Source organism: Heptranchias perlo, chromosome 25 (genome assembly GCF_035084215.1).
Source record: "Heptranchias perlo isolate sHepPer1 chromosome 25, sHepPer1.hap1, whole genome shotgun sequence".
Taxonomy (NCBI): Eukaryota; Metazoa; Chordata; class Chondrichthyes; order Hexanchiformes; family Hexanchidae; genus Heptranchias; species Heptranchias perlo.
Window position 1 is genome coordinate 28,396,771 of NC_090349.1, and position 25,729 is coordinate 28,422,499.

General features: G+C 41.5%; 1 protein-coding gene across 1 annotated transcript in view; it reads left to right on the plus strand.

Moving 5' to 3' along the window:
• The window catches only part of LOC137342166 (rasGAP-activating-like protein 1), a 213,856-nt gene that overhangs the window by 35,696 nt on the left and 152,431 nt on the right, over positions 1-25,729 (plus strand). The window contains exon 5 of the mRNA XM_068005891.1: positions 9,766-9,895. Within this exon, the coding sequence (XP_067861992.1) occupies positions 9,766-9,895 (130 nt within the window). The remainder of the gene's footprint in view (positions 1-9,765; positions 9,896-25,729) is intronic.

The following is a 25,729-nucleotide window of genomic DNA, read 5'->3' on the forward strand; positions in this document are numbered from 1 at the left end:
TATATATTTTTTACTTCAGCCCTAACCAAAGCCTATAGATTATGCGTTTCCTTTTTTTCCCATTTGATTCTTGTCATTTGTCCATAATTATATTGCCAATTCCCATCAGCAAATGGGGGGAAATGTTTTTAAAATCTTAATTAGAATGCGACTGTCACTCCAGCAGTGCAGGCAGAATGCGTGGGAAGCCCGAGCTTGCACTTCTGGCAATTAATTTAACAGCTAAGAACTAACAAACAACACAGGAGAGAATTCACTGCTCTCACGTCTTTGCTTTTGGCTTTTATTGTTCCTGTTAATTATTGTTACTTTTCCTATAAAGAAAGTGCAGATGATTAAGGTAGCATTTTAAAGGTGGCTTGGTTCTGCATCTGAGAGTCTGCTACTTTCTCTCCTTCCTGGCCCTAGACTGAAGATTTATGTGAGAGAGGCAGAGATAGATGGGATGGAATCAAATCAAGGAGATGCAGAAAGTTGAAAAAAAATGGAGATAAATGTGATTTCCAGATTTCATGTGTATTTAATCAAAGAAACAGACCACATGCAGTATACGAAGGAGATGAAATGTATGAGAGATGGAAGCAGAGAAAAGGAGCTCGACAGACATTGAAGACATCCCACTTTATAAGCTCCTACCAAAGCGTTAGTCTTGAAAGAAAATTAAATGAATATGGAATAACTTATTGTCTGAGAGCAGACTGTTCATTTTCTAACCATCAATATGGAATAATTCATTATTATGGGGAAATGATTTGTCATGTCATGTTGTAACCAGTACCGTGAATTTCTCTACACAACGCATGGAACAAGATTTGCTGCCCAAGTACAGCAATTTTGCACAAAAAGTGAAAATCCTCAGTTCTGGGGGGATCTGAGTGATAATTATTCACTTGTCCTTTTTTTAAATCTAACTGTGACAGATTGTGTGTGTGAAGCAGGTTGGGAGTTATACAGAATGAGAGACGTACAGGAAAAGAGACTGTGTAAGGCAAGCAAAGTGGGAGATGTACAAAAGAGAGAAAAGTCAGGCAGCTGGAAATACTTGCAGGAAGAGGGAGAATTGCAGGAAGACACTGAGGTGGTATTGAGAGAAATTGTGTGAGGGTAGTGCAATTTTTCTGGTCCCTGAATGATGCCATAAGAGATCAATGTGACAAAATACAGCAACCCCAATGGTACAGTGGCAAGAAGGAAGGGCTGACACCTTGTTGCTGCATGCTAAGGTCCTAGGTCCTTCAAGGGTGATATAAACCTGTTACTTTTTCTTGAGCAATGTCATGGGAAATCAACCAGTTTAATATTTTTTATTTTGTTTGACTTTATGATCTATTAAAGAAATTAGAAAAGATTTGGAACCAAAATTCATCATACCTGTGGGAGGAAGTTGAATTATTGAAGCAATGATCTGACTTGTTAGGAGTCATTAGAGTAGAGTTTGCTCCATTAACGTCCCATAAATGTGCATAATCGACTCTTGACTAAGCAGAAATATGGACGAAGGTTGCTGATGCTGGATCTCTGGCCATGATGTGCATAAAGTGCTTTTTCAGTCAGGGTATGATGGAACAAGAAGCTCCTGCTGCAAAGTGGCTATTTCATTTTGAATTACCAAATATGCACTTGTTCATAACTTTGGCCGTACAAATTGGGCACACAGAGTTGCAAGGTTGTGTCTGAATAGAAAGTAGAAAGCAAATTACGTTAGTGCTTTGATATTATTCTATTTCAGTCTTTTTCTACAGGTTGTATTTGCTGGATTTTATTTTAACCAACTCAGTTGCAGAAAAGGGTTTTTGCCATGGGTTTTGGCACAGCCCTTTTTTTGGGACAATTGTTTTCCCTCGCTATATGTTATTTGGGGGAAGAGGAGGAAGAGGAGTAAAAAGTGAGTGCCAGGCAGGTGAGATAGTAACAGGAGAGGACTGTGCTCATCTGCTATTGCCCTCAAAACCACATATACAGGCAGTGGTCCACTCATCTTGACTTGTTCAAGGAACAGTGTCTGCATCGACTAAGTTTACTCAAGGAGGCTGAGATATATTTTTGGTACATGCTGCAATCTGTTTTACAGTCAAGCTCCACCACAGGCACCACACTGCCAGTGCCTGTCGAGTTCACTTCAGCAGTGAACTTTTATGTCTCTGGCTCTTTGTAGGCTGCCTCAGGGGACAGCAGCAACATGCGTCACTGTGCAGTGCATAGATGTGTCAAATGGATGTCTGATGCCTTGCTTGGTACTGTAAGTAGCTTTATCGGTTTCCTTATAGAGAACCATCAAAGCGTGAAAGGGCAGTACACTTCTTTCAAATACCAGATTCCTCAAAGTCCAGGGCATCATTGCTACCCATGTGACCCTACAAGCTCCTGAATGCCATAACTAGGTGTGTTCGTGAATAACAAGGGCTGTCACTCCACCAATGTCCTGCTTGCTTGTGATAATCAACACAGGACTATGTGAGCTGGGTTCTGAGATTGCCCAGGCTCAGACTTTGCCACTCCTGTAGCTGCACGTGTTCTGGCCCAGTCCACTTTCGGGCATATGTACATTTAGCGGAGCGGGGCAGTGGGAGATGACAGAAATGTCAACCTGAGAGACAGCTCCATCATTCATGCACCTTCCACCCATGCCTGTTATTGGGCACTGTTTCAACATGCCCAGCAAATCTGTGTGACAGCACAACTAATGGCATTAATGAGATTATTGAGGCCCCAAACAACAGCTCTCTCCAGGTAAACGCCAATCCTGTCCAAGCCAGAGGAGCGAACCTATTGCACATTGGAACCCAAGAACTCTCTGGCAGCCGCCTGAGCATTCATGAGAGATGCTGCGACGACCCTTAGGGCTGGGGTCCTGCGCTGCAGATGTCGTTGGAGTTGTCACACACTCCATTGTTAACTGCAGAGTTGCGATTCTGTCCATCAACAAAGCACAGATGCAGTTATTGCTACAATTGTTGTCATCTATTGAAGGTTGCTTGGCACAGTCTCCAATGACTGTAGCAACTTTTGATGCTGAGAAAGCATCCCCTGAGGTCCAGATCCCTGGCATCATCACCTGTGGATGGATGTGAGCTGGTCCTGTGGACAACAGGAACCTGCTCCTCCTCTGCTACCACCACCTGCTCTCATCCATCATCCATTGTGCCCTTCTGCACCTCAGTAATGAAATCCTCAGGGGTGGATGGACCTGTGTTGGTACTTTGGAGGGTTAGAGTTAGTGACACTACAAGTGCTGGCTTGTTCAATGTTACTGACTGCTTCTTCTGGCATACCTGGAGAAAGAGAAGAGCAATGCATGTTACAGTGCTGTCCTTATGAGACCCTCTCAGATATAGCTTACAGCAGAATGAGTGGCATAGTATTGTACTTCAGTAAAGGCTTTGGTTTCAGGGAGTGAATGGGTTAAATAGGATTAGAAGAAAGAGTAGGAGAAGACCATTACAAACCCCAGGCTGGGGACATGCTTCCTGCTTTCCCATCCCCTGCCTCTCAGTGGCATCTCATTCCAGAAACTCCAGGGCTGCCACCTCCTAAACTGTAGTTTTGGGGCTGCTCCCCCCTTCCTCTTGGTATGTGCTGTCTTCTGTCGCAAACAGAATAGGAGGTGACAGAATCAAATTATAAGGAGGGCATACAATGACGCCCCTGTGTCACTGTGCAGCCCACAGTGGGTATGATTTCACATACATGCATCGTGCAGGTACATTACAGGGAAGGATTTGTTCATGGGAAAAGCATTTAAGGATGTGAGTGAAGGAACACTTTTGTGGGGACAATTGCTGTTGCGAGGCATACTCTGCTGCTTATTGGACATTCAGCATAAGCATTCAAAGCACTGTACGAGTGTGTGAGAGGGTGGTAACTCTGTGTGCCATGCAAGCTTGAGATACGGCATTAAATCAGGTAATGGTGGGTTTTCCTTCTTTATTTAACTTATTGCGGATATTACTTGTGGCATTGCAGGCAGCTTCTCTGAATGAGTGCATTTACATTGATGGCTCATTCACCCTGGGCACTTTGAAGCAGTCAGTCTCAAAGAACCTCCCCCCTCCCCCAGCACATTTACTCCAATAACATTTCAGTGGCCCCATTTTATATGCAGGTATTCCTGGAGCCAGCTGCATCATTACAGGCATTTAGCAAGTTCCTCCAGCCCCCTTCATCTGCAATGCTGACAAAATGTAACCTTTCCCTTCAAACTGCTGCAGATCTTTACAGACTATGATAACATACGATTTCCCACATACAAGCGAATGAGCTCCCAAATAGAGGCATTGTTCATGCCAAGAGTTTTGCCTACATCATTTAAATCAGGCTGGTCCCAGAAGCTCAGCTGGGGTCTAACAGTCGGGTGTGAGCTAACTATGCACTGACCGTAAGGAAAGCATTTGCGATTATGTATCTCAGGCACATTGTGGAGATCCTGCCTGCCCACTCAGGTAGATATAAAAGATACTACGGCATCATTTGATGAAGAGAGGGGAGTTCTTCTGGTGTCCTAGCCAATATTTATCCCTCAACCAACATCACTACAACAGCTCACGTGGTCATTATTACAATGTTGTTTGTGGGACCTTGCTGTGCACAAATTGGCTGCTGCGTTTCCCCACATTATAACAGTAACTACATTTCAAAAGAACTTTATTGGCTGTAAAGCACTTTGGGATATTCTTAGGTCGTGAAAGGTGCTATATAAATCCACCTTTCTTTTCTTTGTTATAAATTCAGAGATGAGCAAGACCAGAAGAGATTTTGCTATTTTAAGGTAAAGCTTCGCTGGTTGACACTTAAAGGAGATGGGCAGGACTATTAAAGGCAAAATTCATTGCTGTCGGATTGACCAAATAGACAACTGATATCAGGCCAAATCCATGAAAGTGATTCCACAACCATCCATAATTCAATGCTCTCAGCCCAGCTACTCCCTCTTCTTCTTCACGGCCTAACTGCCTCTGATGCTTCTGGATGATATGCTCTTTATGGAACAATTTGCAAATCTATACACTTCTTTCTCATCACATCTTGGTTGCTTTTCAGATAATGGCCGCAGCTTCCTCTGTCAGCATCGTTCACAGAGGCACTGCTTATTTTTCTAACTTTAATTTTAAAAAAATTTTACCAGGGAAATGATTGCAGTCAGAACTTAATTACAGATAAGTTATCGAGCACCATTGGCTGCTACTAGGTGATAGTGCTGGCATCAATATAGCTGCTGACAAGTGAAGCATCTTACAAACTTAGATGAAAACAATGCTTTCATGGGAGGTCACACTGCATAATACATGAGTCAGATAAATTTGTTGCTGTGTTAATGTGCACTCAGACTCATTTGAAAATTTTCATGAGAATTTACATTTTAACTGCATAAGTGATGATCTTATTATGATTTTTATAATTAGTTACATATTCAACCCTTGCTGGAATGCAGTACTGTTCAGATCAATACTAAACGTATGAATGGGCTCAATAGATAATTTTTACTGGAAAAGGTATATTGTAATAGGGTTAGTGTACGGGTTTGTACATTGCTGAGTTTGACCTTGTTTAGTTTAATTGCAGTATGAGTGATATCTTTCATATGTAGTAAAAGTACTAATGTTAGCTACGGCCCTGTTATTATCTTGTGGTACTAATAGTCAAACACTATTTGTTCATCCGAAATTCTCTCTCAACTATTTTATCAGAGGCTTTACCCCATTTATTTTTAAGTTAGCAGAGGAATTTCAGACAAACTTATTAAGCATCTGCACGTTAGTATTACATGGCATAATTTCAGGCCCTGCACTTTGATAAATCAGTGTCACAGAAACGTACTTTTTATCTTACAGTGGCATAGCTTTAGAAATAATGGGGGAGAACTCATCAGAAGTTCCAGCCATCAGCTTGAAATGGTGGCTCCAAGGATATCACTGAGGCTGATGTCTCTGAAATTCAATGTTCTCTTTATTCTTCAGCTGATGTTCCATTTTTCATAGTTTGGACTTCACAATCTTAAAAGGATCCTGTAGGTTATGACAGGGCATTTAAATAAAACATGTTAAGAATGTTTTGCTCTGCGGTTTCAACGACAGAAAAATCAAAACCCAGCTCTTACCTCAGTGCTGGGAGGTTTGTGTTACAGCGCAGATGAATTGCATAGAAAGAGCTTGTCAGTCTTTAGGCTTCTGTTCTGTATGTTATTAATCAGACTCCTTACAAAGTAAAAGTCTAAGGAGAGAATTTACCCTAAGGGACTACATTGTCATTATATGTTAGATTCAGTTTTGCCGCTATTGGTGATGCCATTGCATATCTGTAAATATGAATTATTGCCTGAGATGCTTGTTTAGTCAACTTGATATTGATAAAGTTTGGCCATACTTAACTAAAAAAGTATGGCCTACATAGTGTCAACATCAATTTCTCCCAAATCGGATACATTAGGGGTTTGACATAGATTAAAGCTACTTCTACAATGCCCAATGATGTGCTTCAAAACCAGCATCCAAAGCCCACACTACAAAAGCAATAACCTTTCCATGATTCACCTCAGTCATACCTCTGGTTTCTCTGAGTAACACTGTCAGTTAACTGTTGAATGTTTTTTTATACTTTTGTGCTGTCAACTTGAGTTCACTAGGAACTGGGTTGAAACTACCGGAATTAATTTTGTTTAGGAGCCTTACAGACAGCAGAGAGAAGAAACTTTCATCCCATCAGTCAGAGGTGAATTCAGAGCCAGCAGTGAAAGGACAAGTGTTCTAATTTACTCTGTCACCCAGTAATAAGATAAAGAATATTTAAAGGAAGATGTACTGCACATAGGAGAGGAAGCAACTGATGTGCAAATTAGTGCACAAAACAGCATTTGCACAAAGCAGGTCATTGTGTTAATCACACAGGGCTGGATGACCTCTTGCTGAATAGAAGCAAACTTCCATTGATGATTCCTACAGACAGTGTCACTTTTCTCATGGACATTTAAAAATTTAAATTTAAATTTCAATCCATTAGCCGTTAGATTTTTGTGTGGTTGTATATCATGGCTGTTGGCAGTGCTGTGGAGGTTGGAATAGTCAGCCAAAGTGGGGGCTGGTTTACAACTTAGAGAATATACTTTTTCTGTCTCCACTGAATGAAGTTTGGAGATCCTGCTGGAGTCTTAGCCCTCTGAGAGGCACACCCCTTTACATGAAGTAGAAAAGCAAAAAATAAATAAAAAAAGAGAACAGTAGAGGATTTTGCTTCATCACTTCTCATCAGTAGCAAGTTAGTTGTTCCACTGAGCTATTGGCCAATTCAGCTGTCATCCTGGACCTTAGCATTAGAGGGAATTAGAAAATGCATACGTCGTAAAACATAGAAGAGGCGGGTACAATTTTGTCTTTTAAAAAGTATTTGGACAGTTACATGGGTAAGATGGGTATAGGGGGATATGGGCCAAGTGCAGGCAATTGGGACTAGCTTAGTGGTATAAACTGGGCGACATGGACATGTTGGGCTGAAGGGCCTGTTTCCATGTTGTAAACTTCTATGATTCTATGATTCTAAGTTACAATATGGAAACGGGCCATTCGGCCCCACCAGTCCATTCGGTGTTTACTTCCCACACGAGGAAATCTGAACCCTGTTGGTAGCTGCTGCCATGAGGCAAAAATATTCCCAAGTTCTAGTGGCTTACTGCCATGTGTGAAATTCAGGCCTTTATTGTAATAGGATTAAGTATCAACAGTGTAAGAACTTAGCTTAGGTTTCAAACATTATCTGAACTAAATGAACAAATGTAACTTCACTTTGCTGAGTAAATGGGAACTATATATGATTAGTATTGCAAATACACTCCAAATACTTTGAGACACAGGGGTAGTTTTGCCCTGGACATATTGGATTGCCTTGGCACAGCAAATACAGGAAAATTGGGCAGGGAGAAGTACCCACCTGTAAGGGAGCCCTCCTGATTTTCCATCCATTAATTTAAATGGACAGAAAATTGGGTGTGCTCCATTTTGGCCGGGTGCTCCTCCTGCCTGATTTTGATCCATTTACTACGCCAGGGTGATCCAACAGCCCTAGGGCTGGAACAGGACAACTGGCCATAATGCCCCATTGCAGATGAGTTAACAATACAGTCAATTTGAATCAAAATATGAACTATATAAATATTAAGAAATACATTTTGCTTTTAATACCTTGTCCTATGGTTCTACCCCAATAAACGGCATGTGCACCATTTTATAGGTAGTATTCGTAAAGGCTTTTCTTTATTATCTGCCAATTAAAAAAAATCAAATAAAACAAATTTAATTTTTTTTTAAAAAGGAACAAATACACATTTCAGGTGTAGAAGGTGAGTAATGTGTGATGACTCTGTCAGTTCTAACACACTTATATGGTGCAGCATTATTAACATGGCAGTCTTGACTTGCTAGCTGGAGAAGGAGATATCTTCCTCCTGATGCCTGATTGTAGGCTGTGAAAGGTTTGAAAAGAGACTGTATTATCAGTTGGCATTCAGCAATGTGCTGTAATCAGTATGTAAAAGGTTGGATGTCTAAAATGTTTAGAGATAAAAGAACTGAATTAAACTGAAGTGAAATTAAACAATACAGTACTTGGATTAGGTCAGACAGCAGCTGCATTAGAGATGAGTATAATGTGTAATAACGCTCCGGATTTGACTCTAGGGTAAAAGACCTCTATGGCCTTTCCTTATCATTCCAACTGATTGCACTGAACTGGAGGCGCAACAAAGGAGACTCCCTTTAACATGAGGAAATTAACTTAATATAACATGTAATAATTGGTGAAATATTTGTTCATTGGACTGCAAATGGAGGGATTCTAATTGTGAATGGAGGAGGATTCTGACTGTGAATGGAGGGAGTCTAACTGTGAATGGAGGGATTCTAATTGTGAATGGAGGGAGTCTGATTGTGAATGGAGGGAGTCTGATTGTGAATGGAGGAGGATTCTAACTGTGAATGGAGGGATTCTAATTGTGAATGGAGGAGGATTCTGACTGTGAATGGAGGGATTCTAATTGTGAATGGAGGAGGATTCTGACTGTGAATGGATGGAGTCTAACTGTGAATGGAGGGAGTCTGATTGTGAATGGAGGAGGATTCTGACTGTGAATGGGTTGGGGGATTCATACTGTGAATGGAGTGGGGGGGGGGAGGGTTGGATTCTATCTGTGAGTGGAGGGAAGTTCTGACTATGAATGGGGGCGGGGGGGGGGGAGTCTACCAAGATTTTTAATTGATATAACAAAAGAAAACAATAGCATTTGAGGTGTGAATTCATGACAGAATTGAAATAATTATTATCTTTCCATACAGCCTCCATACACATGGCCTTCAATTGTACAATCATGTGTATATAAATGAAATGTATAGGCCCCAAAATGCCTCATGCCTGACTGTGCTCTCCAGCACTGATCTTGCCAGAGTTTGTGGAATCAGCGGGAGGACACGTCATTTACATGAGTCAAACAGGAGCAAACGTCACTTTAGGCATAAAAAGGCCCCTCCACAAACCATGTATCATTTACCCATTGTAAATTTATTTTATCTCCTGAAGGAAAATTCTGATACGACATAACGAGCACAGTTAAAAGGATGGATCAGAGAAAAGATATCCACATTATTAAAAAAAATGACAATGGAAGAGAATTATTCTTTAATATAGTACTTGGTAGAATTCCAAAGTTTTGCATTTTGGCTGCTGTCCATCTTGTTTCTTATATTGTAAATATGTGTGTCATAATAGAAGCTGATACTCTTCTAGGTATTGACAACTGGATAAATCTGACTCGGATTAACCCAGATGAAGAAATTCAAGGAGAGATACACCTGGGCTTAGAAATACTCCAAGACCGGCACACAAAGGCGCTTAGATGCCAACTTATTGAAGCAAGGTGAGAGGAAATTGATCTGTAGAGGAAGAGCATCTGCAAAAAGAACTTTGCTTTTCATGTTAATAAAGAGTACGCCCACCCACATATTTCTGTTGCACATAATATTATGTTCAATTACTGTTGTGCCATTTCACAATTTAACCAGTTTCAGTATTCTGAAAGAATGCCCTTATATGAAATATTCTTTGCACAACACACTTTTCACACACATTATTTTCTAATTTGAAATGCTAACTCAATCAGATAATCATTTTATCGAGATTATGTAGTGGAAAATGTATTTTTGTTCAGTGTTTAAAGGCTGATTTAGAGTTCATGCTGCACTGTAATGTGATATGCCTTTATGTATCCCTCTTTCCTTCTCTCCACCATTGGCGGCCGTCCCTTCAGCTGTTTAGGGCCCACACTCTGGAATTCCTTCCCTAAAGATCTCTGCACCTCCACCCCCCTCTTCTTCTTTAAGACCCTCCTTTAAACCTACCCCTTAGATCATGCTGTTTGTTACTCCCTTAATATCTCCTTCTTTGGCTTGTTGTCCATTTTTTGATTATGAAAGCCTCTGTGAAGTATCCAAAGGACATTTTTCCATGTTAAAGGCACTATCTAAATGCAAGTTGTTCTTGTTGATGTAAGGTCTTAAGACTTGGGTGTACTGGAACTTAGTTTACATGGTACTATATTTAATGTTCCCCTCCAAGTCACACACCATCCCGACTTGGAAATATATCGCCGTTCCTTCATCGTCACTAGGTCAAAATCCTGGAACTTCCTTTGTAACAGCACTGTGGGAGAACCTTCACCACACGGACTACAGCAGTTCAAGAAGGCGGCTCACCACCACCTTCTCAAGGGAAATTAGGGATGGGCAATAAATGCTGGCACTCGCCAGCGACGCCCACATCCCATGAATGAATAAAAAAAAAGAAAAACATAAAAATGGCAGCCAGGAATATTTTTTTTAAATTACTTTTTTTATTATTGGTGTTAATTGAATTGTATAGTCATTGGGCTGGATCTCACTGGAGCAGGGAATCTCGCAGTGTGTGCCGTTAATTAGACTTTTTTCTACACCCTTCAGCTCAAAAAATTTTTGCGCTGTAACATGCTGGAAGTGCGATCTGATAACGGCATGTCAAGGGCAATGGGGCATCTGGGATCTCAGAGAACATTGGGACCAACGGTGCATCTCCTTGACCAATGAGACTTAAGGATTGAGAAAGAAATAGAGAAAAGACAGAGAAGGAGGGTGAATTAGAGTCAAATTGGGTACAGAAAGAGAAATAAAGAGAGGGAAAGAAAGATTGGATTAAGAGAGAGTGAAAAAAGAAACAGAAAGGAAAAGTAAGAAATAAATTTTAAAATTTAAAATTTAACATTTTTAAAATCTCCAACAACAATTGACTACCTGCAGGAATGAGATTGAACACTTTAAATTGTTTCCATTCTGGGCCAGAGAGGTTAATTGGCATTGCATTAACAATTATCACATTGTTAAAAAGGTACATACGCTCTGAATTACAAGACTTAACTTTCTGTGGCGCGTTTAATGTGCAAATCCAGCAAGTTATTAAAAATAATGGGGAGGCCAAGGGCGAGATGGCATTTGTGCGAACCAAACAGTGATGTGATGTGAATCGGCTAGCAAATTCTGGATATTTGCAACTCACGCGTATCTCTTAATCTCCTGAGCTTGCTGGTCGATTTGCACATTGATAACAGCATGCGATGTTAACATGCCATTATTTTTCCAGCAAGATCCGGCCCATTGTTTTCATATAACAGGATGCACTGCAGGCAACTGTTATTAAGACAGGGGTCTCACAAGTTAGATCATAGTGGTTACTGGGAGCACAGAAAGACTTAGCGAGATCGTACTAGGGTGCCAACAGGCATGTTGAAGATTTCCCACAATTTAATAGAGTTCCAGCAACATCGGTTCAGTGAGTGATAACTGACTTGGCATTTGAACCTCTGAGTACAAGTGACAAAGTGATAAAACAGTCCGGGTGGCTGGAGAAGGGGTGTATAGCTTTGTTACTGGTATTTTTTTTGTTGCAGTGCGGCTTGAGCAGCTCATCTGCTCCTGGCATAAATATAGACATCAGGGTTCAATGCAAAGAATTCTGTAGTGCTAATGCAGGTGTGCCCTTCTATACGGCCAGCAGTCCAGCTACACCTGCCAGCTGTTGTGGAGGATAGACTCTTGCGTGGAATTGTCTATCTTATTTGGTCAACACAGCTTTAGGTCGCAATGAATCCAGGAATAAGAGATAGGCTTTTGCTGTCTGCCTAATGGAAATACAATATCCCAATTTAACCTAAGCTTTGTACAGCTTTGAAGTTGCTAACAAGTAGAGCTGAGTTTTTTTGAGGATTCCCAATGTTTATCAGCTTTTCCAACCATCCTTTCCATTTATTTACTTCCTCATATTATGGACAGCGTATGAAGCCAAGGAGAAATTTAAAAAAAAAGATAAAAACCTCTGAATGAGAGAAACTTTTCAAGATGCAAAATCTGACTTAATAAATTGAATAGAGAATGAAGAAGATTTATAGCAAGATATTCAGCCCACACCCTCAACTGCTTTTGTTTGAGCACTGAGACCCATGTTAGTGGTACTGGTAGCCGATGTGAAGATCTCAAGCAGCTGAAAGCAACCCAAAAGTAACTTCCCAAGATTCAGTAAGGCCAATGACCAGGAAGAACCACTTTCTTCCCAGCTCCTGGCCTTAGTGAACCCTAGCAGGTTACTTTTAGGTTGCAACTGGTTGTATGAGACCAGTGCATTGGAAAATCAGTGACAACAGCACAGTTCTGGCACAATATAAAGGCAGCTCTAGATAAATGGGAAGTCATCTGCACTCTGCATAAGTAAATCTCTGTTATAGGTGCTATAAAATTGTAATTTTTTTTATTGCAGCTTATGAATTCTGAAATTTCCATCATTAGGATTATCTGGCTCAGACTCACTGAATATCATAAATATTAATCATGTAAACTGATCTTCACAATTCACCCGTAACTTTGTTGAACTTGTGAATTATGAGGTCAACTCACATTCTGAATATTTATGGGATCCAATGACATTTTCTATTCTTCATGTAAAAATAGGAGAATTTTCGGCTGGCAACTGTTTTAACAAAGGCTTGCATTTTCCTCTCGGCATCAATGACCTGAATTGTATCCATCGACCAGTCTATTCAGCACCACTTCAATGCTTAATGTAGGGCGGCTTATAATGCAAAATACACCTTGTTCGCGCTCGCTGAACTAGTTGATTTATGTCGGCATACAGACCATCAACTGCTCTAAACAACACCAGTGATTTATAGAATTTCTGTCATCAGTATCTCCTGTAGTCAGATTATAGGAACGTACTTTTAGTATAGCAATGTACAGCTGCAGAGGAAGAAAGTGATGTTGGACACAGCAGAATATTTTGAGTACAAATGAATTAGTAGCTCTAAGGGAACAGCAATGTTTTCAGATCAGCTGCTAAATCATTCATAGTGTAAGCCAGGAATTGTGTTCTCTGTTATTAGTACACTCTTGTTTCAGCTTTCCAGTTTTGCAGTATTTTACTTTTTGTTCATTAAAAAAAGTAAGATTGTCAAACAAACAAAGGCAGTTTGAGGTAAATGCACAAAGTATATTCTGAATAAAATTGGTGAGCTAATGGCACAAATTGCTTTGGGAAGATTATGTGCTGCCGATGGCACCCTGCACTGGTGGGAATCCTGCAATAGCTGCAAAACACACAGACCTTTCCTGGGGTCCCTGGGGAACATGATGAAATCATTAGTCCTGGTAAACAGCGTGCCTGTGACTTGCTTTATGCAGGAATGCAGTACAGCCTGACTGATATTATTTATATCTCCGGCAGCCCTCTTGTCCTGGATTGCCCCATCAGAGGAAATAATTTCTCTGTATCTACCCTACTGAATCCCTTAATCACTTTAAATATCTCAATTATCAGGTGAATCTGTGTTATACCCCCTCCAAGGTCAATATATCTTTCCTGAGGTGTGATGCGCAAAACTGAACGGAGTACTCTAGATGGGGTCTGACCAAGACTCTGTACAACAGAGGCATCACTTCCTCACTTTTGATTCCAATCCCCTGAGATAAAGGCCAACATTCTATTTGCCTTTTTGATTGCTTTTTCTACCTGTGCGCCAGCTTTTAGTGATTAGTGTACATGGACACCTAAATCCCTTTGTTCCTTCACAGCTCCTCATCTCTCACCATTGAGAAAATATTCAAATTTGTCTTTCTCAGATTCAAAGCTGATGAGCTCACACTTCCCCACATTGAACTCCATTTGCCACAGTTTTGCCCACTAACTTAGTCTGTCTATGTCCCTTTGTAACTTCCTGCTCCCATCTATTGTGCCTCCCAATTTAGTATCATCTGCAAACTTGCATAAAGAACTCTCTATTCCTTCATCTAAGTAATTTATATATATGGTGAAAAGCTAAGTCACTAATACAGATCCCTAAAGAAAACCATTTGTCACATCCTGCCAATCAAGAAGGAACCCTTTATCCCTATTTCCCGGTCTCCTACCTCCCAGCCATTTCCCAACTCATGGCACAAAGATACCCCCAATTCCATACGCTCACATTTTTGCTAATAATTTCTTGTGTGAAACCTTATTAAATGCCTTCTGGAAGTCCATATAGACAACATCCAAAGATACTCCCCTATCCACCATGCTGGTAACCTCCTCAAAAAAGTCAACTAGATTCGCCAGACATGACCTACCCTTCACAAATCCATGCTGACTCTCTTTGATCAGCTGATAATTGTCCAAGTGCTCAGTCACTCTGTCGCTGATGATAGATTTCAGTAACTTCCCCACAATTGATGTTAAATGGACAGGTCTGTAGTTACCTGGTTTCTCGCTCCCTCCCTTCTTCAATAATGGAGTGACATTTGCAATTTCCAAACCAAAGACACAATTCCTGAATCTAGAGAGCTTTGGAAATATATGACTAATGCATCTGCAATTTCCTCACCTATTTCTTTTAATACTTTGGGTGGAACCAAGAGGTTCTGGAGATTTGTCTATCTTAAGTCCCATTATTTTCTCCATTACTTTTTTTTTACTTGTAGTAATCCTCTAAATTCCTCCGCTTGAATTATTTTTAGGTTCCCTTGTACTGCTGGTATTTTGTCCTCTTCCTCCACTGTGAAAAAGGATGCAGAGTACTCATTTAACAAGTCTGCCATTTTCTTATTATCCATTGTAGTGATGATTTGCTGGCCCAGAGGTACAAAGGACTTTATGGTCAGTTAGCATTTTTATGTTACTATAGCAATGCAAAGGCAATATAAAATCAAATTTACTCCACAGCATAGGCATTTAAGTATTAAATATTATTCTTGAGTGAGACTATATGAATTTATTTAGATTTTTTTTGTTGGTTGCAATGTATAATGCAGAGTACATTTACTGACCAAAATTATCTGCACTGCAGAACAAAGCAAGGCAACCTTTAGCTCATCCATTCCTCCATGGCCTCTATTAAAAGAACTCTTCGCAATTCAAACAACAAAGTTGTAATTTCCCTTACAAGTCCGGCCTGGTGATTTCCCAACACCTTATTTTTGGAAAGCTTCTTATATAACTTCACCACCACCTCTCTGAACCCCTCCATGACCTCTGTATTGTCAGAATGCTTGTCCGACATCCAGCCCTGGATGAGCTGCAATTTCCTCCAGTTAGACATTAGGAAGACCAAAGCCATTGTCTTTGGACCCCACCACAAACTCTGTATCTTTGCCACCGATTCTGACCCCCTCCCCAGGTTGAACAAGACTGTTTGCAATCTCAAAATCCTATTTGACCCTGAACTGAGATTCCAACCCCATATCCTCTTCATCACAAAGACCACCTACTTGCACCTCCTAACAATGCCAGCCTCTACACCTGTTTCAGAACATATGCTGCTAAAACACTCATCCGTACCTTTGTCACCTCCAAACTCAACTATTCCAGTGCTCTCTTGGCTGATCCCTCATCCTCCACCCTCCATAAACTTCAGCTCATCCAAAATTCTGCTGCTCGTATCCTATCCTGCACCAAGTCTCACTTGCCCATCAGCCTAGTCCTTGCTGACCTACATTGACTCCCAATCCTCCAATGCCTCCAATTAAAGGACCGTTGCTTAAGCTGTTTGAGACCTGGTACAACCCTGCCCATTTGTACCTGAATTTTACATCGTTGTCTACAATCGATGTAGGACCCTGATTTTCATAGTAAAGCAGTCTTAAGCTTGTTTCAGATGGGTGGGCCACTTGCCTATTTGGAAGTGTGCCTGAATATGACATCAGGCATGCCTAGGGCATCAATGAGGCGGCCAATGTGCCCCCTCTTCCCCCACCCCTACAATTTTCAATTCATGATCGCCTGTTTTTCAGGCGCAGGTCAGATGGCCGTGAGTTGAATTTCTCCCACAATATAAATACAAGTTGTTGTTGTTGTTCAGCACTTCTGGAATTTTAGCAGCTGTATGGCATTTGTCTGGTCAACAACCAACTTCTGAAATTAGTGTCACTCTAAATATCAGCACAGCATTTGTATTTCACACTAAAATAGAGAACTGCATTTAATCAAAATATACCTTGGGAGTCTAAAATTAGATCCTCTTGCAAATAAACAACCAAAAATTGATCATTTTCATTTCAGGGGGTGAAAGGTCACATGAAGGGTATAAAGCATTCTTGAGCATTAATTTAGTTATTTGAACTGAAGGATTATTGAGGATTATATATATTTGCACTCATGTTTTTAACCAATATTGACTATGTGGGTGTACTCAGCACATGACACACTTTGGAGGAGGATCTAGGATCATAAAAGTTATAGATAATATTATACTGTATATATAAGGCCCACTGCAAATGCTAAAAATTTCCTGTGTGGTAGTGACATAGTTTTCAATGTCACATGCTACAGGTGTCGTAATTGTGCTTACAATATCATGAGAGCAAAATGAATAGAGTGATTATAATTTGAGGTATTGTGTTCAGGTGTAACGGTACAGTCTGTTCAGATCCAGGTAAAGACCTGATTATGTGAGTCTATCCAAATAATTTCTATATATTTGGGCATATTGTTGATTTGAATTGATTGCAGTGCTTCATTATCATTAAGCTGTAAGGCTTTTTAGGCCTTTCTGATTTTAAAACAAGAGAACTGAGTAGATCTGTCAGACATCTTCAGTTAATTCATGTAGAACATTCTGTTTCCATTGAACATTAAGATTTGTAATTCATATAAAGAGTAGAATCAGTTTGCAGAATCAGGTATCCTGGCAACAAGTGGAAATTCTAGTTATAGATGGCTGATACTGTTTTTGAATTTGCCTTTTACCAAGCAGTCAGATGATTTGAAAATAGCAGAAGGCCAAATAAATGAAGTACTATGGACTTGGTTCAGGGACATATAAAAACTGCTGACTTAGGCTTTTAATGGTGGCAAAGTAGAACGCTATCTCCATTCTACGTGTGTTTGTTTTGTGGGTATGTCTGATTTCATGCAGGAAAACTAGAAGCTTATATACACAAAGCTGCACTTTACCATTGTTCAGATAGTTGAGTGCATTAGTTTCCTCTCTGTGCTGACTGACTGAGTAGATTTAATGGTTTCTCTTTAGGCCCCTGTTGACAGTTCACAATAGCCTGTCAGTCATAAGTGTTCCTGAGAGATTTCTTTCATATGAAAGGCTCTAGTCATATTTCATTGAGATTAGGATTACATAAAGGTCAATTGCTCATTTAAGTGTCCCATTTTAAATACTATATATGCACTAACTATATTTGTATGGTGTTGGTTACTAGGAAACCTAATTTCCTTAGAATCTTTCAAAAAGATGTCCTCAGTATGATCATACATCCCCAAAAACACCAGGCTGCAGCAAATTAAAATATCTGATTTTGTTTTCAAACTTTACTTCTTTAGTATTTCTGTTGACAAGCAATTTTCAGAACTAAGTGAGCTCTTGAGGTCAAATTCTCTGCAAGCATATTCATAAATTGCACTCGTATCCACAATCCTATTCACATATTTATCCATTTCCAGACACCCCAAAGTGCTTCATAGTCAATGTTATAATGTAGGGAAATGTGGCAGCCAATTTATTCTCAGCAAGGTCCCATAAAGAGCAGTGAGATAAATGACCAATTAATTTGTTTTTAGTGGTGTTGATTGAGGGATAAATATTTACCAGGTTACTGGGAAAACCCACCTGCTCTTCTTTGAATAGTTCCATGAGATCTATTACGTCCACCTGAGAAGGCAGACGGTTTAACATCTCATCCACGACCTTCTGAGTGAGAGATGCGAGTGCTACCACTGAACCAAAGCTCACACTTAACATCAAAATAGCATTTAACAAAAAAATCAGCTGTTAAATAAAAATTGTGAGCTAAAGATGATGGGGATAATTTTGATTTGAACGATAGTGTAAAACTGGCAATAGTGAATCGGCAGCCCATTTTACATCTCTCCTGATTTTCATTTCCATTGACCTCAGTGGAAATGATTATCGGGAGAGATATAAAACGGGCTGCTGATTCACTATCGCCAATTTTACACTATCACTCAAAGTCAAAATTACCCCCATTGATAAGGTGTTTGTGTAGCTGAGGGGCTAATGTTTGCACCATGGCTGGAACAGAATGTTTGAGGTACTTTATTGCGGAGATCAGATATCATGGTTGCAGTTCGTTGGTCAGGTCCAGAACATGGCAGAAGACGAAAGTGGTCATCAACGATGGGACCTCCCCCCCACCCCCCCAAACCCCACCCCTAGTGCAGCGTTACATCAACAACAAGTTCAGCAAGAAATACAGTTCCATTCTGGGAATTATGAGGGAGAAAAAAAATCTTTTGCAATGATGTATGTAACTGAGAATACTTGGGAAGGAGGGAAGAATCACCAAATCATTTTTAAAAATTGCTTTTTATTCATTCTTTGGATGTCGCTGTTTAATAGTTTTTCAATCAGAGAACGTGAATTTGTCCATTTCTCCGTCTATCAATATGCATATATTAATAGTCCACTTCGGTTCCTTGAGCTACTAAACAACCCTGTTTTTGACTTGATTCTGAACACGGGTAAAGATACAAACAAAGAGAACCTTTCAGGACAGCTATCTGTTATTGGCTATGTTGACAGTTCTGACCCTTACATGCATTAGTCAACATTGCCACAGCAACAATGAGATTCCCATGGAGATGCAGTTGGCTAAAGCCTATTTTAAAGTGGAATAATACTACCTATGTAAAATTAAACAACATAAAATGCAGAAATTTCCCCATTTGCTCATAGACAGATCCCCTTTAACATTAAAAAACTGACAGAATGATCACAGGCACGGACAGAAACTCAAGCCATCAGTCTAAACTCAGGACACCATGAATAAAAGTGGGAAAAATACATGTCTGTAACGTCTGAATAACACAATGTAAAATATTTCTTAATACGGGAATTGATGTTCTATTCTTTGCTTCATCTGCTGGCATGACCTCCAGTCAAGAGAGTGGGCATAGTGGATTAATTAGTCATGACAGCTCAAGAAGCTGTGTAGGTGTAGCTTTATGGATCAAGAGGCAAGTACCTTCACAAAGCCGGAACTGCACTGTCCTCAGTGAGAAATTATGCAGCTTATCATAGATTTAGAAGGTTGGTTTGTGCAGTGAGCTGAACTTGGAATAGATTGCAAAGCAGCTACTTCATATTTATTCTATTCAGTAGAACAAACCAATATTTCAGTTTAAAGGAAAAAGATACATAACGGGAAGCAGTGGAGTGTGCAGTTTACTCCATGAGGGGAATAAAGAAATAAATTGCATTTATATATTGCTTTCATATCGTCAGGACATTTAAAGGCCCTTCACAGGCAATTAATTACTTTTGAAGTGTAGTCACTCTTATATTATAGGCAAACACAGCAGTGAATGTGTGCACAGCAAGGTCCCACAAACAGCAATAAGATAAATGCGTAACATGCACCCAAATTTCCAATACGTACTCCCGCTGGACCTTATTTTGTTCAAATACCATTTGAATGCTATCAATTTCCCCTACAGTGTCCTTGACAATATCAAGGGAAAGTTTGCAGGGCTATGCAGAAAGAACAGGGGAGTGGGACTAATTGGATAGCTCTTTCAAAGAGCCAGCACAGACACGATGGGCCGATTGGCCTCCTTCTGTGCTGTATGATTCCATAACCACCTGAGACCAATTTCATCTATCTTGATGTTCTTCAAAAACTTGTATGTGGAACCTTGTGAAAGGTTTTTTGCGAATCCAATTTTTTTTTGCATCAATTAGTTAGTCATTATCCATTAAATTGGTAACTTTGTGAATGAATTACAGGAGACTTGTGAGGCATGACCTATTTGAAAACCATGCTGTCTGCCCCTTGTAGTTTCTAGATGAACATTGATAGTGTCTATACAGTGCACATCTGCATTTTTCAAACTACACAACAGACATGGGGTTAGTTTTGTTTTAAGTACAAGCAATTGAAATGTTATTTATTGAATTTTAATGGAGAATTTTATAGGATGGAAGATGCTTTAGTTTTCATTATTGCATGATCTGGGGCTCTGCTCATTTGCTCCGGACATGACTAGCTGCCATTATTAAAGAGATTGAACTTTCAACTCTCAAATGCCATTGAAGCCCATGGAATAAAAGGGGCAGTGGCAGCATGGATACAAAATTGGCTAAGTGACAGGAAACAGAGAGCAGTGGTGAACGGTTGTTTTCCGGTTTGGAGGAAGGTATACAGTGGCGATCCACAGGGGTCGGTACTAGGACCACTGCTTTTTTTGATATATATTAATGACTTGGACTTGCGTGTGCAGGGCACAATTTCAAAATTTGCAAATGACACAAAATTTGGAAGTGTAGTAAACAGTGAGGAGGATAGTGATAGACTTCAAGAGGACATAGACAGGCTGGTGGAATGGGCAGACACATGGCAGGTGAAATTTAACGTAGAGAAGTGCAAAATGATACATTATGGCAGGAAGAACAAGGAGAGGGCAATATAAACTAAAGGGTATAATTCTAAATAGGGTGCAGGAATAGAGAGACCTGGGAGTATATGTGCACAAACCTTTGAAGGTGGCAGGACAGGTTGAGAAAGTGGTTAAAAAAGCATATGGGATCCTGGGTTTTATAAATAGAGGCATAGGGCTCGATTTTACCAGCGGGTTTCGTGTGCGTTTCCAGCGGGGGGGCCCTGAAAATCCCGATATCCAGGCACGTGACCGGATCGCGCCACGATCCCGCTCACTTCCGGGTTCCCCGATGACGTGCGGGGGTGCGTGCGCAGCCCCCGCTGGTGGGAATCCCGCAAGCAATTAAAGCCACTTGAGTGTATTTATTTTGCTTGTTCAGGTCATTAACTGACCTGATTAAGGGACTGTGTGTGATTTTGGAGAAACATGGGACTGTTTCACACACTGGGGGAAACAGTCCTCGTTGAACTGGACGTGTTGCAGCCGTCAGCCTGTGGCAGCTGCAAAGGTCCATTTGACAGGTGGGGTGGGGGGGAGACCCTCACTCATTGCAGGAGGCCGCTCTGTCACTTGGGACAAAGTGTGGCCTCCACCACCCCCCTCCTGACGTTCAAAGTCACCAACCTGCACACTCACCCCGGGGTCCAGAGACATGTGGCTATCTTGCGGACCCCCTCAGATGTACATATTGCGGATGGGGGCCGCCGTAGCTGCAGTCATGACCTCCTCGGAGGGCGCACAACATCGCCAGCCTCGCCATCCATGCCGTCCACCTCCGAGACGTGGAGCTCCACAACAGAGTGCTGTGACACATCCACCTGTACAGCAGGAGGGAGGGCTACCGCAGAGAGAGATGCGTCGCAGAGGGCACTACCCTCGCCACAGGGTCCACAGACCGAGGCGCAGCAGTACACATGGAGGCGCAGATTCACTCTACATGTAGTCGTGGACATCTGCAGCCTCTTTCATGCCGAGCTGCTCCTGGCTGGCCCCAGCACCATCTGCTTACCTGTCGCTGCCAAAGTCACCACTGCCCTCCACAACTTCTCCTCCGCATCCTTCCAGGGTGCAGCCGGGTACACCGCCGATGTCTCTCAGTCGTCTGCGCGGAAGAGCCCTGCAAATAAACCTGCACCTACTCTGCAGTAACACAATGGGTGGCATCAGTGGTGGGTCCTCATAGTGATACCCAGGAGCGGGCATCATTGCACAAAACAGACAGGATTCGCGGAGACATGGCAGTGGTGGTGCCAATACAATGTGTGATGTGAGTTGTTCTGAAATTCAATATAGGTGACACCCACGACAAACCCTCAAACACCCTTGTGCATCCCCTTCATGCTCACGACACGTTTGCCTTACGCTGCCTACTGCACATATGTGATGCATGCCCTGTGGCTGCAGCACAGGTGGTGGCAGGTTGAGTGAGGCTGGCCGTGAGGGAGATGCACGAGAGGGTGAGTATGGGATAGAGCCATGAGATTGTATGAGGATTGGGTTGCGTGTTAGTGGCGGGGTGAGTACTGGCGAGGTGAGTATGTGCAGGTAAGATGATGTGGAGATGCCGGTGATGGACTGGGGTTGACAATTGTAAACAATTTTACAACACCAAGTTATAGTCCAGCAATTTTATTTTAAATTCACAAGCTTTCGGAGATTTTCTCCTTCCTCAGGCAAATGTTTCAAGAAACATTTTTTGAAACATTTGCCTGAGGAAGGAGAAAATCTCCGAAAGCTTGTGAATTTAAAATAAAATTGCTGGACTATAACTTGGTGTTGTAAAATTGTTTACAGGTAAGATGAGGATGGGGTTTGAGTGGGTATGAGGGGTGATGTGACAGAGTAGTGTTGGCGGTGCCGAAGGAGATGTGGGGTGGGGGCAGTGTTGTGGCAGACGGAGTGTAGGGGAAAGACTTCGTGTTCTCACTGTGGCTGACCTACTGCGGTCATTGGAGTGCCTCCTGCACCGTATGCAGGTGGGCGATATGTTGGTGGTGCAGGTGACCTCCTCTGCCACCTCGAGCCAGGCCTTCTTGGTGGCAGAGGCAGGCCGCTTCCTCCCGCCCGCCGGGTGGAAGATCTCTGTCCTCCCCCTCCTCCTCACCCCATCTGATGATACCTGGGGTGAGGCATCATTAAACTGGGAGCAGCCTTCCCCCTGGGCTGCTCCATGCTGTAATTTGTTCTATTGGTTGCAGCATCTGTCAGTGGAGGACTGCCCCTTTAACTAGAGAGCCTCCAGCTGACAGATCGTACTGCGCATGCGCAGCCCGCCCGACGCGCAGACCAGCAGCGCGGAGCCCGGTAGAGCAGGTAAGTGGATCCAATTAGTGGATTGCCTGCTACGATCGCGCGGGCAACCCACTAATTTCACCGAGCGTGTTGACCACGCTCCCGAAACCCAACCCGCCAGAAACCCGCAGGCCTGGTAAAATCGGGCCCATAGAGTACAAAAGCAAGGAAGTTATGTTGAACCTTTATAAAACACTGGTTCGGCCACAACTGGAGTATTGTGTCCAATTCTGGGTACCGCACTTTAGGAAGGACGTGAAGGCCTTAGAGAGGGTGCAGAAAAGATTTACTAGATTTACCAGGGATGAGGGACTTCAGTTACGTGGATAGACTGGACAAGCTGGGGTTGTTCTCTTTAGAGCAGAGAAGGTTGAGAGGGGATTTGATAGAAGTGTTCAAAATCATGAAGGGTTTAGATAAAGTAAATAAAGAGAAACTGTTTCCATTGGCGGTAGGGTCGAGAACCAGAGGATACAGATTTACGGTGATTGGCAAAAAAACCAAAGGCATCATGAGGAAAAACTTTTTTACGCAGCGAGTAGTTATGATCTGGAATGCGCTGCCTGAAAGGGTGGTGGAAGCAGATTCAACCATGGCTTTCAAAAAGGAATTGGATAAATACTTGAAGGGAAAAAATTTGCAGGGCTACGTGGAAAGAGCGGGGGAATGGGACTAACTGGATTGCCCTTACAAAGAGCCGGAACGGGCTTGATGGGCCTAATGGCCTCTTTTGTGCTGTAACCATTTTATGATTCTATGATCTCAGCTCCAAATATAATTCCTTTCTTCTCTGAGTCACAATTTACATATTGAGTTCTGTTACTCTGTTCAAAGTCAAAAAGTAAAATAGCTTGGCATTGACCACTGTTTGGGACAAAGCTATTCTCCCCACCTCCTTTTCAATGGTCATCTGTATGTGTGGGACTACACAAAGTGCTTGAATACAGATTCATGTTGGTAGGGAGGGAGAAGTGATCTTGGTTAACTTAATACAACCTAGTCTGCAGTGGTCAGTTTTGGTCCTGTACATTCCATTGTTTCCCTGTGCAACAAATTTTCATCACGTTGGAATGCGATAATATCAACTTACCCGATACAATGAAAACTAGTATTTATTTGACTGAAATCTATTTTAATATATATACTATATTAAGAAAACTTCTCTAATTGTAAATGCTGTGCGATATTAGAGGCAAATCCGGTAACATGTTTGTATGAAATTTTTTCATCAGCTATTTTAACGAAGGCGATAATCCATTTGAAACAAACCATTTAACACCTTTGTAAAATAGCAGACGAAGGGATTTCACTCGGATGCATCAATGTGCTTGTTACGAATATTGCTCAGTGCGCTTTCAAGGCGTTTGGTTTTTGATGTCTAACCAAATGCCAAATGGTTAATCAGCAGTAAGAGGACAGTTCCTTAATGAATATATGATATATTGCTTTTTTTTTGCTTTCCTTACTATTTGACTTTCTTTCAAGGAAGCAATTATAGAAACTGTGCCAAATTGCTTCTCATATAACTCTAATAAACAGAATGTGTTGAAGAGCACAAAGTAAGGAGCTCAGAAGATAACAAAGCTAATTCAATTTTACAAGCAGGGGTGTACTTTGTTAATCTTCTGGACAGGCCCAGTGATTCCCTCCTTGGTGATACTTTGACAAATCTACCCCTTTCTCAGCACCGTCCATTATGATAGCATGAATTGGTGGGTTGCTCAAAGATATCCAAGTACCCTCATGATACTTGCCCATGTTATGAACTCTTTTTAAAGGGTAGGTCAAATTGCTTCCGTGCCGGGGAATATGAAACACCGCCCCAACATAATATCTCCCTTTATCCTCGTGACAGATACCTAACACCCTATTAGTTAAGGTTAAACTCCTGAGGTGACATAGGGGTGTTTTTTCTCCGACCCATTTCTCTAACTGTTTATCCGACACCCAGTCTGGAACTTGGTGTGTATTGAGCTGTAACAAATTAGTACCAATCATAGTCAATACCCAGCTAGTATATATGGCACACGTCTCGGCCTTATGGGCCTCCTCTGAAGTATTAGCTGTATGGTCAATGATCAAATTCATTGTATCCTGTAAAGGTTTCAGCAATTTAACTGTGTCTAGGGTCATTCGTGATGCATCCTGACCTATTTGGCTGGTTCGTATTTGATCCCGATAACCCTCTCCAGTAATAACCTGCATTTTCTGCTGGAGGGATTGTATCTGATTTTCCAATTCTGCTATGTCCAACGTGTTGACTGTTGCCCCTCCTGATGCATAACCTGCTCCCGCCAGTTCTAATAGACCTCTCTTTTTCCTGTTTTTTACTGGCCTAAACTCGTTCCTGCTTAACTGTCTCCTAAGGAGGTGGATAAATAAGTGTTTTGTGGTGTATGAACACCATTCTGGAGCAGTTATTTCAGTCAAATTGAAGACCACCTGCACATGTTGATATCCCGGCACCAAAGTGACAGATTCTCCTGTTTCTTCCAGCACC